The following is a 21,909-nucleotide window of genomic DNA, read 5'->3' as shown; positions in this document are numbered from 1 at the left end:
TGGCACTTTGGAAATTAGACAAAGACACTACTTATTCTAAAAGAAAAGTATAAGGAGAAAATAAAAATATTAAATAATATAAATAATAAATATATTAAATATTTAATTTACTAGGTGTATAGATAGTTATTCTAATATTAAGATTTAGATAAATAATTTAAATGTATAATATATTTTTACTTTATTGAATTAATTTTAGAATCATTATTCACATTATTCACAAAAATAATTGTTTATCTAACAAAATCCCATTCTAAAACATATGCTGAAATGTTGATATGTCTAGCTTTTTGGTTACGTTTATGACTCATTCTCCCTTCCCAAGCAAAAACAACGATATATCAAACAAACGCGTGAAGCAATGCAAGTAAATATTTTCACTTATAAATATCTGTATGCGTATTCATTAAGGAACCATGAGTTCCAACTCAACACATAGTTAAATACTTAAATTCATGACAACAATGTTGTTGCTCCTTTGTTTCCTACTCGTTCATATTAGTGGCATTGCATGCAACTTTGCCACAGACAAAGAAGCCCTTCTTTCATTCAAATCCAAAGTCATTGACCCCCAAAACACACTCTCAACTTGGACGACAGACTCCCACCATTGCGAATGGTACGGTGTGAAGTGCTCCAATATTGGAAGAAGGGTCAAATCTCTGAATCTAAGAGGACTGAGCCTCTCTGGAAAACTACCCTCTCAACTCTCGAAACTCACTTACCTTCACTCACTTGACCTCTCTGCCAACTCATTCCATGGCCAAATTCCACCAGACATTTCTTACCTTTCCCTTCTCAATATCCTTTTCTTATCTTCCAACAATCTCAGCGGCTCAATTCCACCGCAGTTGGGACAACTCAAACGTTTACATAGCTTGGATTTGTCTGTGAATAATCTCACGGGTGAAATCCCTTCAACGTTGTGCAATCTCTCATCTCTTAAGTATCTTGCCATTGCAAGGAATCACTTGTCAGGTGAAATTCCAACTCAAATAGGCAACCTTGGCAATCTTTCGCAGCTTCAGCTATCGGAAAATGATCTCAGCGGCCAACTTCCCTCTTCACTCTTCCACATCTCTCAGTTAACATACTTGTCTGTCACATGCAACAATCTCTCAGGAAAGTTGCCAGCTTCTTTAGGATTTTCACTTCCAAATATAAAGAATCTCTCCCTTGCAACAAATAGGTTTGAAGGGCCGATTCCTCATTCCATATCCAATTCTTCACAACTTGAGTACCTTGATCTTTCTAACAACTTCTTTCATGGGAACTTGCCTTTCTTCAACAACTTTGAAAATCTTGTATACCTTACTCTTGGAAACAATTCTCTCTCTTCCACCACTTCCTTGAATTCTCAGTTCTTTGATTCCCTCACAAACTCAACTAAGCTTCAAGTTCTCATACTCTATCACAACAATTTGGCTGGAGAACTTCCAAGTTCTATTCAGAATCTGTCTACCAAACTATATTGGTTCTGTGTAGCTGATAATTTTCTCACTGGTAAGATTCCTCAAGGATGGAAGGAATTTCAACATCTTGAGTTTTTATCTTTTGAATCCAACCATTTCTCTGGTGAGTTGCCATCAGAGATCGGATCTCTAAGTAATCTGGTGGAACTTTCAATAGATGATAATGTATTGTCAGGGGAAATACCAGATATTTTTGGGAATCTCACTTCTCTGTCTACTATTTCAATGGCATACAACCAATTCACAGGTAGAATTCACCAAAGTATAGGACAATGCAAGTCACTAAACTTTCTTTATATTGGAATGAATAAGCTTGGTGGAACTATACCAAAGGAGATTTTCGACCTTCCTGGCTTAGTACACTTATCCGTTGGAGGAAACTCATTGCATGGATCAATTTCATCTGGCGTGAGTACCATGAAACAGCTTGAGATATTTGATGTTTCCAACAACCATTTTTCAGGTTCCATTCCTTCTGAAATAGGAGAATGTTCTACCTTGAAGATACTTGAGATGGGGAGAAACAATTTCAGTGGCTTAATCCCAACTCTAGGGAGTTTAGCATCCTTGGAGACTTTGGATCTTTCTTCAAACAACCTCGGTGGCATTATTCCTGAAAGTTTGGAGAAGCTGCAGGATCTAAATACATTAAATTTGTCTTTCAACCATTTGGAAGGACAAGTTCCCATGAAAGGTGTTTTCATGAACCTTAGCCAGGTTGATCTCCGTGCAAATGACATGCTTTGTAGCATTGACATGGAAATTGCAAGGAAGTTGGGGATACTTTTATGCCATGTGGGCAAAAAGAAGAGACATATTTTACTCCCTATCATTCTTGCAGTTATAGGTGCTACTATTCTTCTCATTTCAATGCTTTCTCTGTTGTGGATAGTAATATTCAAAAGGAGGAGAAGTAGAGAGAGTAATGTCAATTCAACATCTGCTCTAGTGATGGGATTACCTCAAAGTATGTCATACAATGAGATACGGATTGCCACAGAGAATTTCGCAGCTGAAAATTTGATCGGAAAAGGAGCATTTGGATCTGTTTACAAGGGCGAGTTCACCCTAGACAGCGGTGAAACCACCACCTTTGCTGTTAAAGTGTTGGACATGCAACAAAGCAAGGCTTGTAAGAGTTTCAATGCAGAATGTGAAGCTTTGAAGAATGCAAGGCACCGGAACCTAGTGAAGGTTATTACTTCTTGTTCCAGTCTTGATTCTAAGGGAGAGGATTTCAAGGCACTTGTTATGCAGTTTATGGCAAATGGAAACTTGGACATGTGGTTACACCCAAACGATGATGAGTCAGGATCATCTCTAACTTTGTTGCAAAGATTGAACATTGCCATTGATGTTGCTTCAGCTATGGACTATTTACACCATGATTGTGACCCACCAATAGTTCACTGTGATATGAAGCCAATGAATGTTCTTCTAGATGACGACATGGTTGCACATGTTGGAGACTTTGGATTGGCAAGGCTTCTTTCTGAAAATGCAACACACAAAGAAAGTGGCACACTTGGACTTAAGGGATCAATAGGCTACATTGCACCAGGTACAAAATATTGCTTCCATAAACCATATTAATCTTTATCTATTATATATTACTAATTTTACAATTAAAATATGCCACATATTATTCTCTCATTACAATTGAAATTAAAATTTTCTCTCTAAAATTAAAGAGTTTTTTCTTCTCTCTTTCCTTTTATCTATCTCTCGCATTTCTTCACTCACTATATCTCTCTTATATATCATTATCAATAACTAATTATAAATTTGACAATCAAAATATACAATATAACATTCTCTCATTGTATTTAAATTAAATTAAAATTAAACTTTAAATATAGCGATATTATATATTATATTTATATATTACTAACTAATTTAATAATCAAAATGTGTCACATGACACTCTCTTATTAAAATTAAGAGAAAATATTTTTCTCCAAAATTAGTAAATCCCCTTTTTACATTCTGTTATCTACATCTCTTTTTTTTTCTATTTTTCTCTATCTTTCCCACTTTTTATATAATTTATAATTTATATTTTATATTAGTAATTTGACAAATCAAAATGTATCACTATATATTTTTCATTACAATTAAAATAAATTTTTTCATTCAAAATTAACAAACTCCCTCTCTCATTCTTTTTCTTTATCTTTCTCTCTCTTTTCTCTCATTCTCTATTTTTCTCAATCTTTCTGTTATACAAAAAATAAAATGAACAACATAATATAATTCAAATAAAAAATATTATTATATATATATTTTTTTATTTAATTTCAAATTTTACTATTTATTTTTTTAATCTATATTTTTATTTATCTTTCTTCGAATATTTATTATATATAATTTAGAGAGAATATTAATGTTGTGATTAAAAGTTAGAATCAAGATTTAATTATTTATTTAAAAAAATAATTTTGAGTTAATTTTATAACTATCAATATAAATTTTTTTTATACTAATATCTAATTATATTTTTATATACATAGAAAAAAATATTATTTTTAAATAACAAGTATAAAAATTAATTATTTCTATTTTTGAACCAAATTTAACACCTAATCAAATATAAAAATATACACGTTAAATTCTTTCAAATTTTAGATAACAAATATTAAAATTAATTATTAGTAAAAAATTAAACTCGTTCACATGAAAATAATAACTAAAAATCTTATTATTTGATTTTTTTATCTACGGAGACTCTGGTCTTCTTAGTCGATAATGACTTTTGTCTCCTACAATCTTTTTATAAGATAGAGTAGTTTAATTGTATAAACTTTTGTGCCATAATCTATAATTTCAAGACAAAATTGACCTAATTTTAAAATATTTATATTCGCATAATGTTATTATAGATAAAAATACTAATTCATTCTAATATTGGGGTTATATTTATCTATATACAATTTCAGAATACGGGGAAGGAGGGAAGGTTTCAACAAGTGGAGATGTGTATAGCTTCGGGATCTTAGTGCTGGAGATGTTCATAGGAAAAAGGCCAACTGATGAAATGTTCAAAGAAGGGTTATGCCTAAACAAATTTGCCTCAGCAATGGATGATCATGAGAATAAAGTAATAATGAAGGTTGGTGATGGAAGGTTTCTTACAAATGAGAGTAGTGAATATTCAACACAAAGCTATAGCATTGAGGTTGATAACCATAGTGTGCATCATTGGAGGCGCAAAGCAGAAGAATGTGTAGATGCAGTGATAAGAGTAGGGTTGTCATGTACAGCTCAACAACCTAAAGATCGTTGCACCATGAGAGACACCTCAATTAAGTTGCAAGCAATTAGAAAGTCTATGTTTGCCTTGTGAATTTGATATGATTTCATGCTCAAATTATTATGATTATTTAAATTAAATTAAATAATATTTTTTTTTAACATCAATAAAAGAAAAATCACAAAGAATATATAGTTTATTTTAGGATTAAGTACTGTACGATTTCGATCTTTAAGGTATAGATTGAATTTTTTTTTTCTTTCCAACCTTTTTTTTTGCATACAAAATTGTCCCTAAAATTTAACTTGATTTTAAATTCGTCTTTACTTTAGAGATCAAAATTATACGAAAATGGTGGCAGAAACGGAGACAAAGGTAGATTGTGGGCAGCTTCTTCTTCTTCTTCCTTTCTCCCTTTTTATTCTTCCATTTTCTCTTCACAGGAACAAAAACACTCTTTTTCTCTTATTTTTTTTATTTTATAATTTTTATGAGTAATTTGATTTAAAATTTTAATATTTAAATAAAAATAATTATTTTAAAATTTGATTTTAAACTTTAGGAACGATTCTGTATACAAAAAGAGCTTAGAAACAAAAAAAAATTTTAACTTATACCTGAAAAACTAAAATTGTATTTAACCCTTTATTTTACCTATGTAATTTTTTCTCGTAATCATCTAGTATATATATAGCTTGTGCGCAAATTCGCAAACCATGTATTTGTAAGAAGTATTTTTTCATTTATAGTATCTGCTTATGCTCTACTTAGCTTGCGGATGTTTTTTCTCCTAGTAACCGTGATTTATCATTTAAATTGAGATGGACCTCTAACAGAAATTTTTAATAGTATAAAATTGAATTGAATTCTAATGTTTGAAATGAATTAATAAAAATATAGAATTGAAATGTTTATTAAATGAATTAAAATTTTATAATTGATAACTTTTTTTTATTAAATTATATAAAATAATTAAAATACATCTAAAAATATTAAATTAAGAAAATATTTTTATTAATTAAAAACTAAATGATTTTTTATGGTTGATTATAACGACAAACCAATAACAAAAAATAAATATAAACTATCAAGAACCAACTTAGCAAGTAAAAAAAAGTTTAATTATTAATAATAAATTATAGTAACTAATTCATGTTATTAAAAGAGAATAAAATTATGCCACTTTTTGTTAGTGTCATAATTGACACAACTTTACTTAAAATGTTCGGATAGATTGGCAAACGCTTGGTGTCATTAATCTAAGTTAAACAATTAAAATCTATATGTGTGTATATTTTTTTAGATTTACATAGTAGATCTTTAAAAAAAATGTATATATTATATTAAGTAAGTTGAAGGAAAGGGAAAAATAGAAAATGAAGATGGTGAGAGAAGAGAGAATGTGTGATGAAAGGTGGGATGTATTGAGAGAAAGTGAGTGAAAAAAGTTAATAAGAAGTAATTAGATTATAAAGACATTTTAAATTTTAAGTGAAATTCCAATGGAATGGAATTCTAAATCAGACCTATTTGAATTGGAATTGATTTTGAGAGAAAATAAAGGAATTAAATTCCATCTAAACTAATTTAATTATTTTTGTTTTAAACGATGAAATTGAATTTAATTCTCATCCTTTACCAGATATAATCGACTGCAAAGGGGGTTCCATAGTATATTTTTTAGTATCTTTTTTCTAGTGCAATAAAGTTACATAGTGTCTATTTTTTGTTGAAAAAAAAAGAGAGGGGTATTCTCATGGGTTTGCCTTGGTATCGTGTTCATACTGTTATATTAAATGATCTCGGCCGCTTACTTTCTGTCCATATAATGCATACGGCTCTGGTTGCTGGTTGGACCGGTTCGATGGCTCTATATAAATTAGCAGTTTTTGATCCCTCTGATCCTGTTCTTGACCCAATATGGAGACAGGGTATGTTTGTTATACCCTTCATGACTCGTTTAGGAATAACCAATTCGTGGGACGGTTGGAGTATCACAGGAGGTACTACGCCGAATCCGGGTATTTAGAGTTATGAAAGTGTGGCTGGAGCACATATTGTGTTTTCAAGCTTGTGCTTTTTGGCGGCTATCTGGCATTGGGTCTATTGGGATCTAGAAATCTTTTGTGATGAACGTATAGACAAATCCTCTTTAGATTTACCAAAAATCTTTGGAATTCATTTATTTCTTGCAGGGTGGCTTGTTTCCAAACACCCTGTAAACATCAAGAAAGCGTAAGGCTGATTTGGCATGTCAAAAACTAAAATAAAGTACAAGAAGCTGGCTATGATGAAAAAAAACTCCTCTTCTCTTTTTTCCAAATTTTATTTTGTATGTAACATTAAGCTAATTTTAATTTAACTAAATCTTTTAATATTATAAAAAAAGATAAAATATATTTTTTATTTTTGATGTCTATCAAAAGTTTTAAAAATACTCATAAATTTTGATTTGTTTCAATTTTATTTTTTAAGTTTTTTATTTGTATCAATTTTATCCTTCTTACAAATTTTTTTATAATTAATATTTTTCTTTCCAATTACACTACAAGAAAAAATGACTTTTAGCGGCCATTTATTTTGCTTTTAGAGACAATAAAAATAGCTGCTAATATATTTATCGGCAATTAGACATTAGCCGTCTTATGCTTTGCTGCTAAAAGGTTTTAGCGGCAATTATAACATTTGCCGGTAAAGACCTTTTTAATGGCCGCAAAAAGTATATAACTATTAGTGGTCATTTTTTAGCAATTTATATGGCCACTAAAAGTAATTCTAAAATTGCAATGTTATTCATTTTTAGCAGCCATTATTATTGCCGCCAAAACCCATTTTACCAGCAATTTATATGGCCACTAAAAATAATTCTAAAATTATAATGTTATTTACTTTTAGTTGCCATTACTATTGCGGCTAAAATCTTAAGACTTTTTTTTAGTTATATTATACTCAATTTTTTAGAAACAACGAAATTCTTTTTTTTTTCTAGAATTTCAATTATTTGTGGCAACAATAATTATTATTATTATTATTATGCATAATATAAATATACTAAAATTAATTATTACAAAATGAGATATTTCATTAAACTTAAAATATTGATACACAAATTTTTCTTAAAAAAATAATAAATCATGTTACAAATCTAAATAACAAAAAATGCTACAAGCTTATAACTATGTTACATCAAGTTAGGCTATAATAGTAGCAAGGAAGAAAATAAAGGAATGAACATAAGTTATATATAAGTAATAAGTTGCCACTGTATCAGAAACAGAATAGTAAGCCATTGTCTGCACGCAGTAACAATTCCAAACAAACAAAATAAATAAATGAATAAAAAGAGAAATCAGGAAGCCATCATTGGCAATAACAATTAAAATTAACAAAACTTAAATCAATAAAATTAGCCTATGCTCGTACTTGAAGTCACTTAGAGTGTCAATTATCTATGTATAATGAATAAAAAAAATTTGGTTAATCAAAATAACACTATAAAATTCTTACTTGATTGTGAGTTTTTTAATGAGAGTTATTATAAACCTTCACAATATATTTTAATGGTGACAATTTATAAAACCTCCCTAAATCATTAACAATAACTTCCACAGCCCAATCAATACTAAAAAAAATTTTAGCCCAAATAAATATTAGCTCATAATAAAAATTGAAAAAAAAAAAAACAGTAAGAAGGCTTCGACAAAGAAAAAGAGAGAGAGAGGGAGAGGGACGATTCATCACCGCCGCCATTCATCTCCTTGCCGCCGTCGTCTCCTCCGTCAAGCGTTGCCGGTGGAGTTATAAATGGAAATCGTGGAGCCTCTGAATTTTCATTGACCTCTCAGAGTGACGATTTGATTTAGATTGTTGAGGTAATGCTTCAAATTTTCCGCTTCTCCGTCGTCTTCCACCGTGGGTTATGCCACTGGTTTTGCTTTTTCTCCGTCGGCTTGAAGCACTCAAAGTGCGTTTCGGCGCGGATTCGGTGCTGCTAACTGAGGAGATCAAGAAGGCGAGCTAGCAAGTCTCTGTAAGCTTCGATTGAAGCCACGTTCAAAACTATCAGATCTCGTGGAACTGATTTCATGTCGTGTGGAGTCATTACAATGAGGATTTGTTCCTAATTTTTTCTTGTTCTTTGCTTTCTTCAATTCTTCAAATTTTTTCAAAGATATTAGATTTTGTGATAATTTGATGATATAGTTTTGGCAAAATTATACACAAATTCTGCTTCTTATGTTCTAATATACTCTTCTCTTCTGTTAATTTTTCAGGTCAAGACAGAGAATTTGATATAGATTTAGTTAAGTTGATTTGATATATTATAAAGGTGAATAGACATTGAAAATTTTGATTTTTCTTGAAGTAAAAAGGATGTTAGGGTTCATAGTTTAGGTGATCATTAAGTTCAATTGTTTCCATTAGAGGTTATTCTCCTTTATTGATGTAGATTTGTTGAGATATATCTATAAATTAAGTGTTTAGTACTTTGTTGATTCAAATTTCAAAATGAAAAATAGTTATCTTTTGTATACCTTCAAGTTGTATCATTTTTTGCTGATCAAGATTGGTAGAAAAATTTCAGTATATAGCATAATAGTTGTTTAAAACAAACATAGCAATGTTCATGTTTCTCATTCAAAGTAGACATATTTAATTTAATGTTCTGTTTTGACAAGTGACTATTACTAAATATGTCATATGAAGTTCTTGAACAAGCAATAAATTACTTCAATGATTCCAATAAAGGTAACATATTTGTATTATAACTGTATAGTATTTACTAAAAAAACTAAACTATGGTTAATCAGATCTACTTTATCGACTCTATTTTGCAGGTATTTTCTATCAATTTCTTTGGGGAGTGGGGTGACGAGCCAGGTGAGCGTAGTTATTAGTTTCCTCCCATTCAACCTGTTGGTCGTGACGCTTACAGCGTCTTTTAGTATCTTCAACTCTTCAATCTCTCTTTTCAATTTTATTCAATTTTCCCTCATCTTTCTATTTCAGCTGCGCGACAAATTCAGAGTCCAAAGAAGGTGTTGCCATCAAAAAGATCGGGAATGCCTTTGACAACAGGATCGATGCCAAGAGGACTCTCCGGGAAATCAAGCTCCTCTGTCACATGGACCATGATCATGTAATCAATTTCATTTTTCTCTAATCAGTTTTTTATTCGGTTTTGGTTTTGAAGTTTTTGGTGTGAATTCTGTGTGGCAGGTGATTAAGATAAAGGATATAATAAGGCCAGCGGAGAGGAAAAAGTTCAATGATGTGTACATAGTTTATGAGCTAAAGGACATGAGAATCTGCCATTCATTCTTCTTCTTTAATGAAACTAACTGCAACCATGACAATGGAAGAAGACTCCTTAGCTGCACTTCCATTTGACAAAGCTGTTGAACAACAGGTTCAATTTCTTCTTTACATTTTCTCTTTACACTTCAAAGTTTAGAATTTTTCCTTCTTAGCTCTATGATTTTTTTCTTTCAATTTTGAATTTCTTATTTTTCTTTCTGGCATAATTACTGCTACATAGGTAGTAAATATGAATGAAGAATTACATGCCACGATACAATGTTTTAATTTGGAGAAACACGTCGATGCTCGCATGAGCTTTGGTGGCAACGGTGGAAAGTTGCAGGTTTTTTTTTATTATTTTATTTGAATCTCTTTGAATTTTTCTTATCTTAGCTATGTCTCAGTTCTATTCTATGGCTAATGATTAATCATATGAATACCTGTAAGTAGTGTGTAGAAAATACTATACCATTACCACAAGATGCTCAAGTTCTATTCCCAATTTTTTTAAAAAACGGATATTTCTCATAATGAGGATCACCTACATGAATTCAAGATTCAAACTATGCCATGGAGTCCTTCCTAAAATTTTCAATTTAGAGTAATTAAGATGTAGGACTTTTAGTTATAAATCCGCCTATAGTCTTGCTAGTTACAAAATTTTCATAAACTTGTATACAGCAGTTACCAAATACTACTTAGCAATAATAACTTGCACCTCCATTTGTCACATGATACATTATGATTACAATCTGTTCACTGCAGATTTTGGATGCTATGTGATGATTCAGGGGGATTTTAGGGTATAAGAAGATAAGAAACATCGGGCGACCTATCAGGCATTAGGTGATTCTGAAAAGAAGCTCCAGTTTTATTCAGCCAGACAAATAGCCTGTCGCTTGCTTGGAAGCAGGGGTTACCTCTGTCAGAAGGTTTAATTTAAAGTGATTTGAGCAAGGTCTTGCCGAACGATGGTGATATGCCTTGGGCATCTGCTCTTACAGATTATTGTTTAATTTTGTAGTGCTGGCTTCCTGTGGAGGAGGATTGTATGTGTTCAAGAATCAATTCCTGCTCCCTCTGGCTCGGAATGAAATTTTGATTGTATATGCATCCCAAGGTTATCTTTTTTCCTCCCTTGCATTGGTAGTTTACCGATGAACAAGTTGATTTTGATATGCATATAAAAGGCTAATTAAGAGAATCAAAGGTTGAGGACTTCCTAGATTAACATACTTAGGAATCCCCCAATTCTTGAATAGTTGTTAGATATATTTGTTTTGTTAATGCACCTTATTTATTTTTTGTTAGTATTTATATTTGTTTTTCTTATACTCAAGAAGAAGAAAAGGAAATTAGTGTTGAAAAAGGTACATAAATGCAGAGATAGTATTTGCAGCTAGCTCCACTTGCCCATTGTGTGGTTGTGTTCCTTTATTTTACCATGAAAAAGAGGTATTTGTGCATTTTGCATATAACACAGCATGTGGTCATAATATGAAGGCCAAAACACTAAGACTAATTTACAGAAAAAAATAGCATATATAAGATAATAAAATAATGAAGATTATTAGCATGTGTGGCATGCATGCATGATATGATTGTTATTTGTTTCTGAAAGAGAATATATAGTACACATTGCTATAGATGTATATCATGATTATTCTCTATCACTCTTTTATTCAGTACTATCTATTCTACCATCATGCTATGCCGGTTAGCTTATCCTCAATTATTCACTTTCTGTACAAATTTTCTAAATGAATCAAAATGATCAAGGGATCAAGTTGACTAATGTATTTTATTCATAGAAACTATTTGAACTCATTAACACCAGACCAAAGAAAGCATTAACTCTTAATTTTGCTTTTGATCAAAGTTCTAATTTTGTTGTGTGTAAACCAGGATGCTGTGGTCTCTCGAAATTGACTGTCTACTTTGTTTTGTTTCTAAAGATAATTAATTCTTTTATTTCTATTTTTTAATGATACTTTTATGGCTTTTATTTTTTCTATTTTGTTGCATTGATGTTTACCATTATGAACATATGGCCTCTTATTTCAATGTGTACTCTACTCTTAATTTTTTGAAAAGTGAGAGAAGAATCTGCTTGCAATGAGGGGAAGAGTTTTGGTATAGGATCTCAGATTCATGACAAGGGACATAAGGATGAGGTGTGCATTTTTGTTGTTTTTATTATTCTAAATGTAATGGTTGTTCTATGACAGTTCTTACATGTTTAGCAGTATTGATTATGGAATAAGGAATATATATTGGCATGTAGTTTATTTTTCATACAATAGGAAATGCTTTAAGATAAGTCGCCGAAGCTGTTAGCTGGTGTATGCTTTTTCTTTCTACTAAGCTTGCAATTAGAGTTATTTCTAGTTTTTGGACAATGAAGAGTATGTTTCATAGATGAAATGATTAGTGAAAAACTAAATGTGGAAAACAATTAGTAGCAATTAATCTCATATTTGAAAACAATTGACAATAGCCAGAGTTAGGACTTCAAGTTTGTTGCTGCTGCTTTTTTTTTAATTTGAGAATATGTAATTTTGATGAGATTAACGAATGATTTGAAATTAAAAATAAATAAATAATTATAGAATTTATGGAGGTTTAAAAAGCTTACAAAATAGTTAATTTTTTTAAATTAAAAAATTAATTTGTGGGGTTTTAAATTGCCACAAAAGTGATTTAAAACTGTCACAAAAGTCCAATATAAAACCCCCACTAAACACACACAAAACCTCCACTGAATAGATTGTGGAGGTTTTTAAAAACCCCACAAAAGACCTCGTGGCACCTCAAATTTTGGGAGTTTTAGAAACCTCCACAAATAAGAAAAAAAATTGCCACAAATAAATAAAAACCTTGTAGTGTGAAAACAAACCATACAAATGTTCTTCAAATTTTTGCTTCCATCTCTCTTCATAATTCATACACCTCCTAAAATATATCTTTAAATCTGTAATACTATCAAACTGTAAATGAGTTTAAATATCAACAAAATAGAGAGTAAGTCACTAAGTCTAAATTACTAAGAAATTTGGCATACAACTGTGACACTTGACACTATAAATTAAATCAGAGATATGAGAATAATCACCTACCATCATATTTCTTGAGAATTGTATTCTTGGTACTCAAGTAAAGTGGCCACCTCTTTGAAAATGCTAGGGACATTGATGATTCAGCAAACACTCAAATAGACTATAAAATTATCAAAAGCAAGCATGTTTACACACAATAATTAAAACAAAAATAAGGGTTTATACATTTAACTACACTACAAAAAAATCACTTTTAGCGGCTATTTATTTTGCTTTTAGCGGCAATAAAAATAGCTGCTAATACATTTACCGGCAATTAGGTATTAGCCGTCTTATACTTTGTCGCTAAAAGGTTTTAGCGGCAATTATAATATTTGCCGGTAAAGACCCTTTTAATGGCCGCAAAAGGTATATAACTATTAGCGGCCATTTTCTTGGCAATTTATATGGCCACCAAAAGTAATTCCTAAATTGCAATGTTGTTCATTTTTAGCGGCCATTACTATTGCCGCAAAAGCTCATTTTACTGGCAATTTATATGATCACTAAAAATAATTTTAAAATTGTAATGTTCTTTACTTTTAGTTGCCATTATTATTGCCGCTAAAATCTTAAGACTTTTTTTAGTTATATTATACTCATTTTCTTAGAAGCAACGAACTAACCTTTTTTTTCTCTAGAAGCTCAATTATTTGTGCCAACAATTATTATTATTATGCATAATATAAATATACTGAAATTAATTACTACAAAAAGAGATATTTCATTAAACTTAAAATATTGATACACAAATTTCTCTTGAAAAATAATAAATCGTGTTACAAATCTAAACAACAAAAAATGCTACAAATCTATAATTATGTTACATCAAGTTAGACTATAAACCAATCCCAATGACAAATCCTACGAAGCATTGCCATGGCATGAAGGGTTGTTGCAAGCATTCCCAACCAGCAGTATCATCAATCACAGAAAATTAAGAATATAACATTATCATCTACATAAGACTTTCTTCAAACAAAATCCAAAGACAGGTAATTGCCCAACATATGGGAGCGCATGAACCTCCACAATTTGGCTGTGACCCCTTTTGGGCTTTCATTTGTGCTGTCGTAGTTAACTATCACAATTATAGTGGTGTAACATCAATAAACCCAATACAAAAAACAAATCATTTTCGGTAGAAGATCCAAACATCATTAACTTCTGGTGCTTGATCTTAGAAGAATCACTCCAAAATACAATCATAGATATTGATATAAATGGATTTCAATACTAAGATTGCAATGAGAACTTTACCTTCACTTTTTTTCTCTTTTCCAGGATACTTTTCCACTTTCTCTTCTTTATTTCAAGCCATCCTTGATAATCAACATTTATGTCAACATTTTCAGATGATATTTTCTTTTGTTGAATAAGTGAAAGTGACTCGTCCTTGCTACTATTATCAATGTTGTTGCTGAGAATTTCCATGACCACTGAGCTTAATTGAATTCCCTTCATTATTAGCTTTATAATGTCGTATAATTGGTCTAGGACCAATTGGCAAATTTCTGGCCTTGTTTCCAAAATCCTCCAATCACTCACAGTCTCTTCATCAGCCATAAGGCTGACACCATTAGAATCACTATTCCCTTTTGAGTGATCATCCCTTTTAAATGAGTTAAAGACATTAACTAATTTTCAATGACTAAAATTGTCCTCTTTTTCACGAACTTTCTTATGCAACCAATCTGGATGAGCTACTCGAAAAACAGAATTTGCAATCCGTAAGTATTAAACTCCTCAGAAAAAATACAAAAAATACAAGAATCAATTACTTCAATATGCCAAAAGAAAAACTTTAAACCTTTTGCATGGCAGCGGGAATTGTGACAATTTTTTGAATTGTTGAAGAAAAACTCAAATGGTCTGGGCATTTGACCTTGTATACCGTGTAACTTGGTACCAAGTTTTCATAAAACTTCCTAGTATAATGAACCTGCAAAAATTAAATTCAATTCAGGTTCCTTCAACAGAGGAACAAGACAGCAATTCCAAAATTTCCCACCAAGCTAGTTGAAAATTTTCTAAGATGCAGTTCGGCATTTACCCACCCAACTCCTATCAAAACACCGAAAACAAACACAAACAATAACAAACAACCTAAAATGTCTATTACTTCCTGTAGCTAAGCATAAATATTGGTAATCATCCATAATAATTATGTTCACATTATTGATTATACTCCACCAAATAACATAGTAAACTAGAAGGAGGCGAAGAAAGATCAAAGTTGAAAGAATTCCTAGAAGAAACCATCTTAAATATAATATGTAGCAAGAAGAAATTACACTGGTGCCAGGAGCAGGAGTGCAAATCTGATGAGCGAAAATCCTAACTGTAATATTACTGCTTTTGAAGAACATTAAAGCTTCTCACAAACTTAAAAACTTGTTTGTACTGAAAGCAAAGCAAAGAAAATGAAATTATTATGTCAGGCAAGTCATTTCTACAGAACCATTAGTTCTAATATCATTAGTATATAGTTAGTATATGTATAGGAATAAGAAATTAAATTAAGAAAACTACCAATGGCATCAACGTTGCTCCAGTAAATCTCTTTCTGAGGGTGCTGAAGAGGATCTCCATAAACCTCACTGGTGCTTGTAAGCAAGCTAAGAATCTGGCTCCAACTAATTAATTATTCCCTAATCTTGCCAACCATCAGATTTTGAATAATAAAATATTCACATCAAAATTCCATACAATTATATCAATTTCCAGATAAACTGGCTCAAATAGTAGGAATTTCATAATTTAGAATTAAAAAAAAAGAAAATAAAATTATTTTTCAGAAAATTAGCTACATTGAGTTAAAAATTAAAATAAAAACCACTAAATAGATGGCAGATCATAGTTACCAATAAAAATTGTTATTTGTTAATCATAGTATACGTTCGCTTACAGGTGTTCCCTACAGAGATGATGAGTTTTTTCTTATCACTAAGCAATAAACTAGCAAAATATTGTGGGTGGATGCAAAAGAGATAATTTTTAACTTTTAGATTCTTAGATTAATTGCTGAATAGAAATAAGCAAATGGCTTAATATAAATTGCCAAAATAAATATAACTTGTCTTCTACTTTCAACTTTCACTTGAATATGTGTTCCATCAAGATGAAAGCACGAACAGATATCCTCAATCCTAATGATTTATCTATATCAAATACTATGATGCTTTGTGCTTGAAGCTAATAATCTTGACCAGTATTACCTGGAAAACTTTTATTAGTTTCAGTTCACCTCTTCGCTTGATTTATCCATATCAAATACTGATCATTTGTATTATTGATTGCCACATCAACATTTAGCATAACACAAGGGCATGAGATTGTCAATTTCCTTTCAAATATCTACAATGCAATAAGTATGAAAAAGATTCTTTACAATTCTAACTACCAAGATTCTAAATCGTCAAAAGTAGGCAGAAAAAATTAAGTTTTGGAAGGGAGACATAAAAGGGTAAAGATTAAAAAGGGTGAAGCTAAATGAATTGCCTACACCCTAACAAACAATCACCGAAATCTAGCCTACAAATTTTAGCAAAGTCAACAATTTCTGAAGTATTCCTCAACAAGAACAAGTGAACAGTTAAACCTTATCCCAGTAACAGGATCAGCTTCCTGGATCTAATAATGGCATAATGTTCTATCAAAAATCATGTTCATGTTTAAACCGATAAGTCTCTTTTAATGATTTGCATATAGTTTTCTTTAGGACCCCCTAAATTTAGCTACAAGACTTCACCAAACATATTCAAACCACCTAATTCTACCATCTGTTCTACACGTGGCACTACCCCAAATCTCTTTCTAATGCTTCCATTCCTTATTATATCTTGTCTACCGAACCCATTCATTTATTGCAACATGCTTGTATGGCTGTGAATGCCATCTTGATTAAGTATGACCTCTATTATGAACCAAAGTTGTTAAAAAACCAATACCAACCTTCTGGCAGTATTTCTTTAAACGATCTTTCAACCTTGATTGTTGCTCTGTCTTGGACAGGTCAAGAAAAGATTTTGATAACCTTACATTAGCACCATCAACAAAATCAGACTCAATCTGCTTCTTTATATGATAATAGTCACTGAAAGATTTCAAATAGATATTTCAATCAATTGTGTACAAATAAATCTACAATATGCTAATGATAGCAAGCATTAACCAAAAAGAGAGGCACACCTTTTCTTTGCCATGAATGTTTCTCCATCCCAAGCCCACTCAAGTTTGCGTAGACATGTCTTTCCAGGATGGTTGAAATCACATGCAGCGCAAACCTCATCTGAAACAATCGACGGTGGCTACAAATAGGAAAGAAATGTCACATAAGCCACCAACATGCATCATAACTTCAGATTTCAGAAAGATAAATCCCAGTAAAACAGCATAAGCAGCACAAACATTCTTAAATTTTCTTCCAAATTTTTACTTGGAAGTTGATAGAATCAAGAAGATATCATTTCTAACAGAAGTGATCATCCACATGAATCTGGCCAGAAAAAGCTAAGAAACCATTGTGATATTGTGGTGAGATGCATGGCCACTTTTACAAGTTTCTCCTACTATTCAATTTTTTAAAGAAATCCAGCCAAGTAAAATTGGCCTGGAGAAAACGTTGATATTCGAGAGTTACCTGAAACACCTAAACAAAAAATTAGGATCTGAAACATTTAAACACTTCGATTTCATATTGATCTGCCAGATTGATTAGGATCAAGCAAGCAAACGTAGCAAAAATAATAACAGAGAGAGAATCAAATGTTTCTGAATATTCAAACCAAAATCGAAAAAATAAACGGAGAAGACCTACCGCAGCGACGATCTTGTGCGTCTACACGCAAGAACGGAGGCGGTGCAAGCGGCGGAGGTGTGGTGTTGCGACAAGAGAAGCAACGGTGGCTGGAAGACCTTGGCGACATAGATCTGAGATGAACAAATGATGATAGCGATGCGGATCTACGCTTTCTCTCGATCTCAGAGGCGGAAGAGGAGCCTTTGCTCGATTCTAGAAGCCTTTGGAACTGCGGCGGCGATACCGATGACGATGAGCTTAGAGTTTCGTGGTGATCTCTCTTCTATCTCTATTTCAAGCAATCTCTCGTTCTGTTTGTTAATTGGCTAATTATTATGAAAAAAATATTTTAGGAAGAATACTAGTAGCCATAATACTATGGCCACTAAAAATTTTTAACTAAAAGTATCTTTTATATATTTTTTAGTGGCAATAATAATAATTGCCATTATAATATATAGTATTAGTGGTAAATATATAATTGCCATAAAAATCAACTTAAATAAAACAAACAGTGGCCATTAAGCTATTGCCGCTAAAAGTTAGTCGCTAAAATTAATATTTCTTGTAGTGCTAAAACATAATGGTATATGCTTGTAGAAACTATAAAATGAATCAAATCTCATCAATATTATACATAGCAAGTGCTACACCTAGGACTTTGAAATTGAAAATATCTAGTTCTATTGGACTCTCACTAACTTCAGGGACTACATAGACATAGATACAATTTGATAAAAAAAAGTCAATGATGCTTAAAATACCAAATACATGTCCAATCACAAAATAGCACAGGAATAGAAAAATTGATTGCATTCTGCATAAAGGCACACAAGAAATATTATCATATAATTGGGGGATTAATTAGGATACCATTTGTACAAGAGTCCCGATATTCCTATAATTAACTTTGAGATTTGATCACAATTTGGAATTAATTTTAAAAGTTAATAACTTTTTCTGATAAGACACCTTATTTTCAAGTCTTCTTTGCGTAAGTTTGGTCCCCATTTCTCTTTTCATGCTTTTTTATTTTCAACATCAAATTCAAGTCCTCCCTCCCAAATTAAAAAAAAAACACATTTTTTTGCAACTTGCTGATGCACCACTATTTAGAGATATATTTTGTACTTAATTTGAGTGGTTTTCTCAACATTCTATCACACTTATTCATATAAAATGCATAGTTTTGTATTTCCTTCCCAATTTCACTTAATGGTTGAAAACATGCTTTTTAGGCTTTAATTGTGCTATCTTTTTAATCTCTCTCTATTACTATTCGATGCCATGATTCGTTTGTTGAGTGATTTCAAAATTTATAGGAGCAAGAATGGTCTAGAAGAGAGGAAAGAAGCATGCATGACTTGCTAAGTTACTTTTTAATCACACAAAACCTGAATATACCAAAAAGACTCAAACTATTTCCAGAAATAATTAGCTCAAATAAAATTAAGCTAGCATGCAATATTATCCTATAGAACTACCCTATGCTAATTAAATATATACTCGTCATAATATTTACCTAAATTCTATTCCATCAACTTGGCCATATATATAGACACAGCACACACATTCGACTTGAAGAAATTAGGAGTATAGATAATTAACTAATTATTATAAAGTAACAATAATGTAACTCTTATATGAGAGTTGATTATAGACAAGCTGCAACAAAGTAACATTGACCATTTGATCCCAAATATTTGTGCCCGAAAATCAACACATTGAATTAAAACTAAAGCAACAATTATTTGCCAATAATAATAAATTAAAACTTGCCTTGAGATAATTATTCATCATTGATGAACATAATTGCAGTGCATCCCATTTATCTATAGCATAAGCAAAAACCAATTTAGCTTTATTTGCGATCCCCTCATTTGATTTCACGTGATCATCTTGTCAACATAAGAGTTGAAGGCAATGAGCTAAACCAGCTTATGCTCTAAGACCTCATTTTTCACTCACAGTAAGCCACAAAATACTTGCCAAATTCCAGTAAAGCAGAATGCTTAAAGAGAATAAAATCCTTCGACTAGTTAAACTTACAAGAATTAGGAAGTCATTAGTTAGCCTATTCTCACGATCAATGTCCTTATCCTGATTGTTTCCACAATTTTCACTGCAAAATTGTTTTAAGCCATAAGAATCACAATTTGGATCCAACATGGCCCCTCATCCCAGAAAAATTAAAAGTAAGAATTTAAACCTTCTCCCAATAACAAATCGTGCAACAATGCCCTTCTATCCTCCAGTTTCTTCAAAGATGCACTTGCAAAGAAAGAACTCTTAATGTTAAAACCACCTCTAATCCACAATCTCAGTGAGCAAATCGTGCAATATTAATCATGACAGAGTAATTTAAAATGTTAGTGATTTCTAATCAAACAAGAGAAAGAACAAAACATATATAATTACCACTTCCCATCCAGACATTGCGAATGGCGTCCCTATTCTTCTGGCGGCCAAATGTTGTGATTACACCTATCATGACCAAAGGCTTTCCTTCAAAGTAAATCCCATTGGTCTCAAGCAGTTGCTTCAAAACAAAACCCTTATTCCTAGCAGCAGCAAGTTCCATCTCAAGGGAATAGAGCTTCTTGTGTTGTTTCCTAAACAATCACACGATGGAACAAGTACTGAACAAGTTCCAAGCACGAAATGATCATCATTAACAAATATCCAAACAAGAATTAAGAGATCAAGTTGAGTGAACCTGCAGATTATGATCTTCAAGGTATCTTCTACCGATATCGCAGATTGTCCCTATAACAATTAACAGAACGAAACCCTAAGCATGATTAGACTAAAATAAATAAAAATCAAATTGTTAGGAACTTGAATAATTACCTGGCCAGTGATCCTGTCAAGCTATTTGATTGCAACTCTGGTAAACATACCAAATACCAACTTTAGCTTCCCAGCTCCATTAATTACAGTATCAGTGGCCTGATACTGATCACCAAAAGCATGCCCACCAATACAAATGGACCGATTCAAATTCCATTATCTAAAAACAATTTAAAAGTGCATTACTATTGCATCTTAGAAGGTTCAACACACATTCATGTTCAAAAACATGGACATGACCCTAAAATAATGTGTCCTTGATGTAAAATGAGCATAAGTAACTTGATCAAAGTATTGTCCTTCAAACAATCATCATCATCGTCATCTCAGATCACAAACCAAGAAAGTAATAATAATTAAGATTACAAAAATAGAATTCATCAAATCTAGACTTAGGAATTCCAACAATCAATCCCTAATAAAAAAAGATAAAATTAAAAATTAAAAAGGAAATTGGTAAAGCGAGAATTGAGGCCCAGTCAACAATTTAATATATAACTTCCATGAGTCTCACTAACTTGAATTAACTTGAATCACGATTAATTAGAACCGTACCTTGGGATCGGTACTCAGAGGCCTTCTGGTGGAAATCACGAGCGACGAGACGCGCAGCTTCGTCTTTGGCTTTGGAGACGATTAAGAGGTCGTGCAAATGCGAGATGCTGCGAGGCGTGTACTCAAACTCTGTAACGGGTTTGCCGGTGGCTTCAAATGTCTTTGCCAACCACTCACTCACTTCCTCGATCCGAGAAGACGCATCGGAGCCGCTTTTCGGTTCTGACTCCGCAGGATTCTGATCGGCCATTCGTACTTCGAGTTAGGAGAGACAGAGTGCAATATGAGAGGTGATTTTGGGATTTGTATTGACGTCACAGCTTGTTGCTGAAGATCGGCGGTGTCAGAAAAAGGCGTAGATGTCAGAGGTTTGGGCATTGCTACCAGATCTAGAGATGAGTTAGTGGAGGAGGCGCCTTTGCTCGACGGCGGTGGCGATGGTGGCAGCGACGGATACGATGAGATTAGGGTTTTGGCGGTGAGACCATTTTTCACCTTCAACATAAGCTAGATCCCTTTCTCTTTAAATATCTGAATCAACATTTTTTACACCAAAGTTCTAAGAAGCACAAGCAATAACTCATT

General features: G+C 32.0%; 3 protein-coding genes across 3 annotated transcripts; 1 reads left to right on the top strand and 2 right to left on the bottom strand.

The window, feature by feature from the left end:
- Positions 1-416: 416 nt before the first annotated feature.
- LOC107621781 (uncharacterized) lies at positions 417-4,839 on the top strand. The gene is made up of 2 exons (XM_016323782.3): positions 417-3,033; positions 4,409-4,839. Exons 1-2 carry the CDS (start codon positions 456-458, stop codon positions 4,813-4,815), a joined length of 2,985 nt encoding a protein of 994 aa, XP_016179268.1. The 5' UTR covers positions 417-455; the 3' UTR covers positions 4,816-4,839.
- An 11,522-nt stretch (positions 4,840-16,361) lies between these two features.
- LOC107622795 (DNA polymerase epsilon catalytic subunit A-like) lies at positions 16,362-17,986 on the bottom strand. The gene is made up of 4 exons (XM_088488584.1): positions 17,938-17,986; positions 17,310-17,428; positions 17,073-17,214; positions 16,362-16,475 (listed from the first exon to the last, which is right to left on the bottom strand). The coding sequence occupies exons 2-4, from the start codon at positions 17,321-17,323 to the stop codon at positions 16,362-16,364; spliced, it is 270 nt and encodes an 89-aa protein (XP_088344710.1). The 5' UTR covers positions 17,324-17,428; positions 17,938-17,986.
- Positions 17,987-20,852: 2,866 nt separating this feature from the next.
- LOC148581019 (AUGMIN subunit 1-like) lies at positions 20,853-21,574 on the bottom strand. Its single transcript, XM_088488422.1, has 2 exons — positions 21,327-21,574; positions 20,853-20,895 (listed from the first exon to the last, which is right to left on the bottom strand). Exons 1-2 carry the CDS (start codon positions 21,572-21,574, stop codon positions 20,853-20,855), a joined length of 291 nt encoding a protein of 96 aa, XP_088344548.1.
- Between the last annotated feature and the right edge of the window lie 335 nt (positions 21,575-21,909).

The sequence above is a fragment of the Arachis ipaensis genome, chromosome B10, assembly GCF_059453495.1.
Source record: "Arachis ipaensis isolate K30076 ecotype BB chromosome B10, ASM5945349v1, whole genome shotgun sequence".
NCBI classification, from domain to species: Eukaryota; Viridiplantae; Streptophyta; class Magnoliopsida; order Fabales; family Fabaceae; genus Arachis; species Arachis ipaensis.
The sequence above is the reverse complement of the archived record's forward strand: the minus strand, read 5'-3'. Positions and strand labels throughout refer to the sequence as shown.

Coding starts and splice junctions, on each gene's coding strand:
- LOC148581019 (XM_088488422.1), bottom strand. CDS start 21,574: ATGGCCGATCAGAATCCTGCGGAGTCAGAACCGAAAAGCGGCTCCGAT. Junction 20,896..21,326: donor GCCTCTGAGTACCGATCCCA/AGGTACGGTTCT, acceptor ATTTGTATTGGT/GGGCATGCTTTTGGTGATCA.
- LOC107622795 (XM_088488584.1), bottom strand. Junction 16,476..17,072: donor TAAAGAAATACTGCCAGAAG/GTTGGTATTGGT, acceptor ATTGCATTGTAG/ATATTTGAAAGGAAATTGAC.
- LOC107621781 (XM_016323782.3), top strand. CDS start 456: ATGACAACAATGTTGTTGCTCCTTTGTTTCCTACTCGTTCATATTAGT. Junction 3,034..4,408: donor AATAGGCTACATTGCACCAG/GTACAAAATATT, acceptor ATACAATTTCAG/AATACGGGGAAGGAGGGAAG.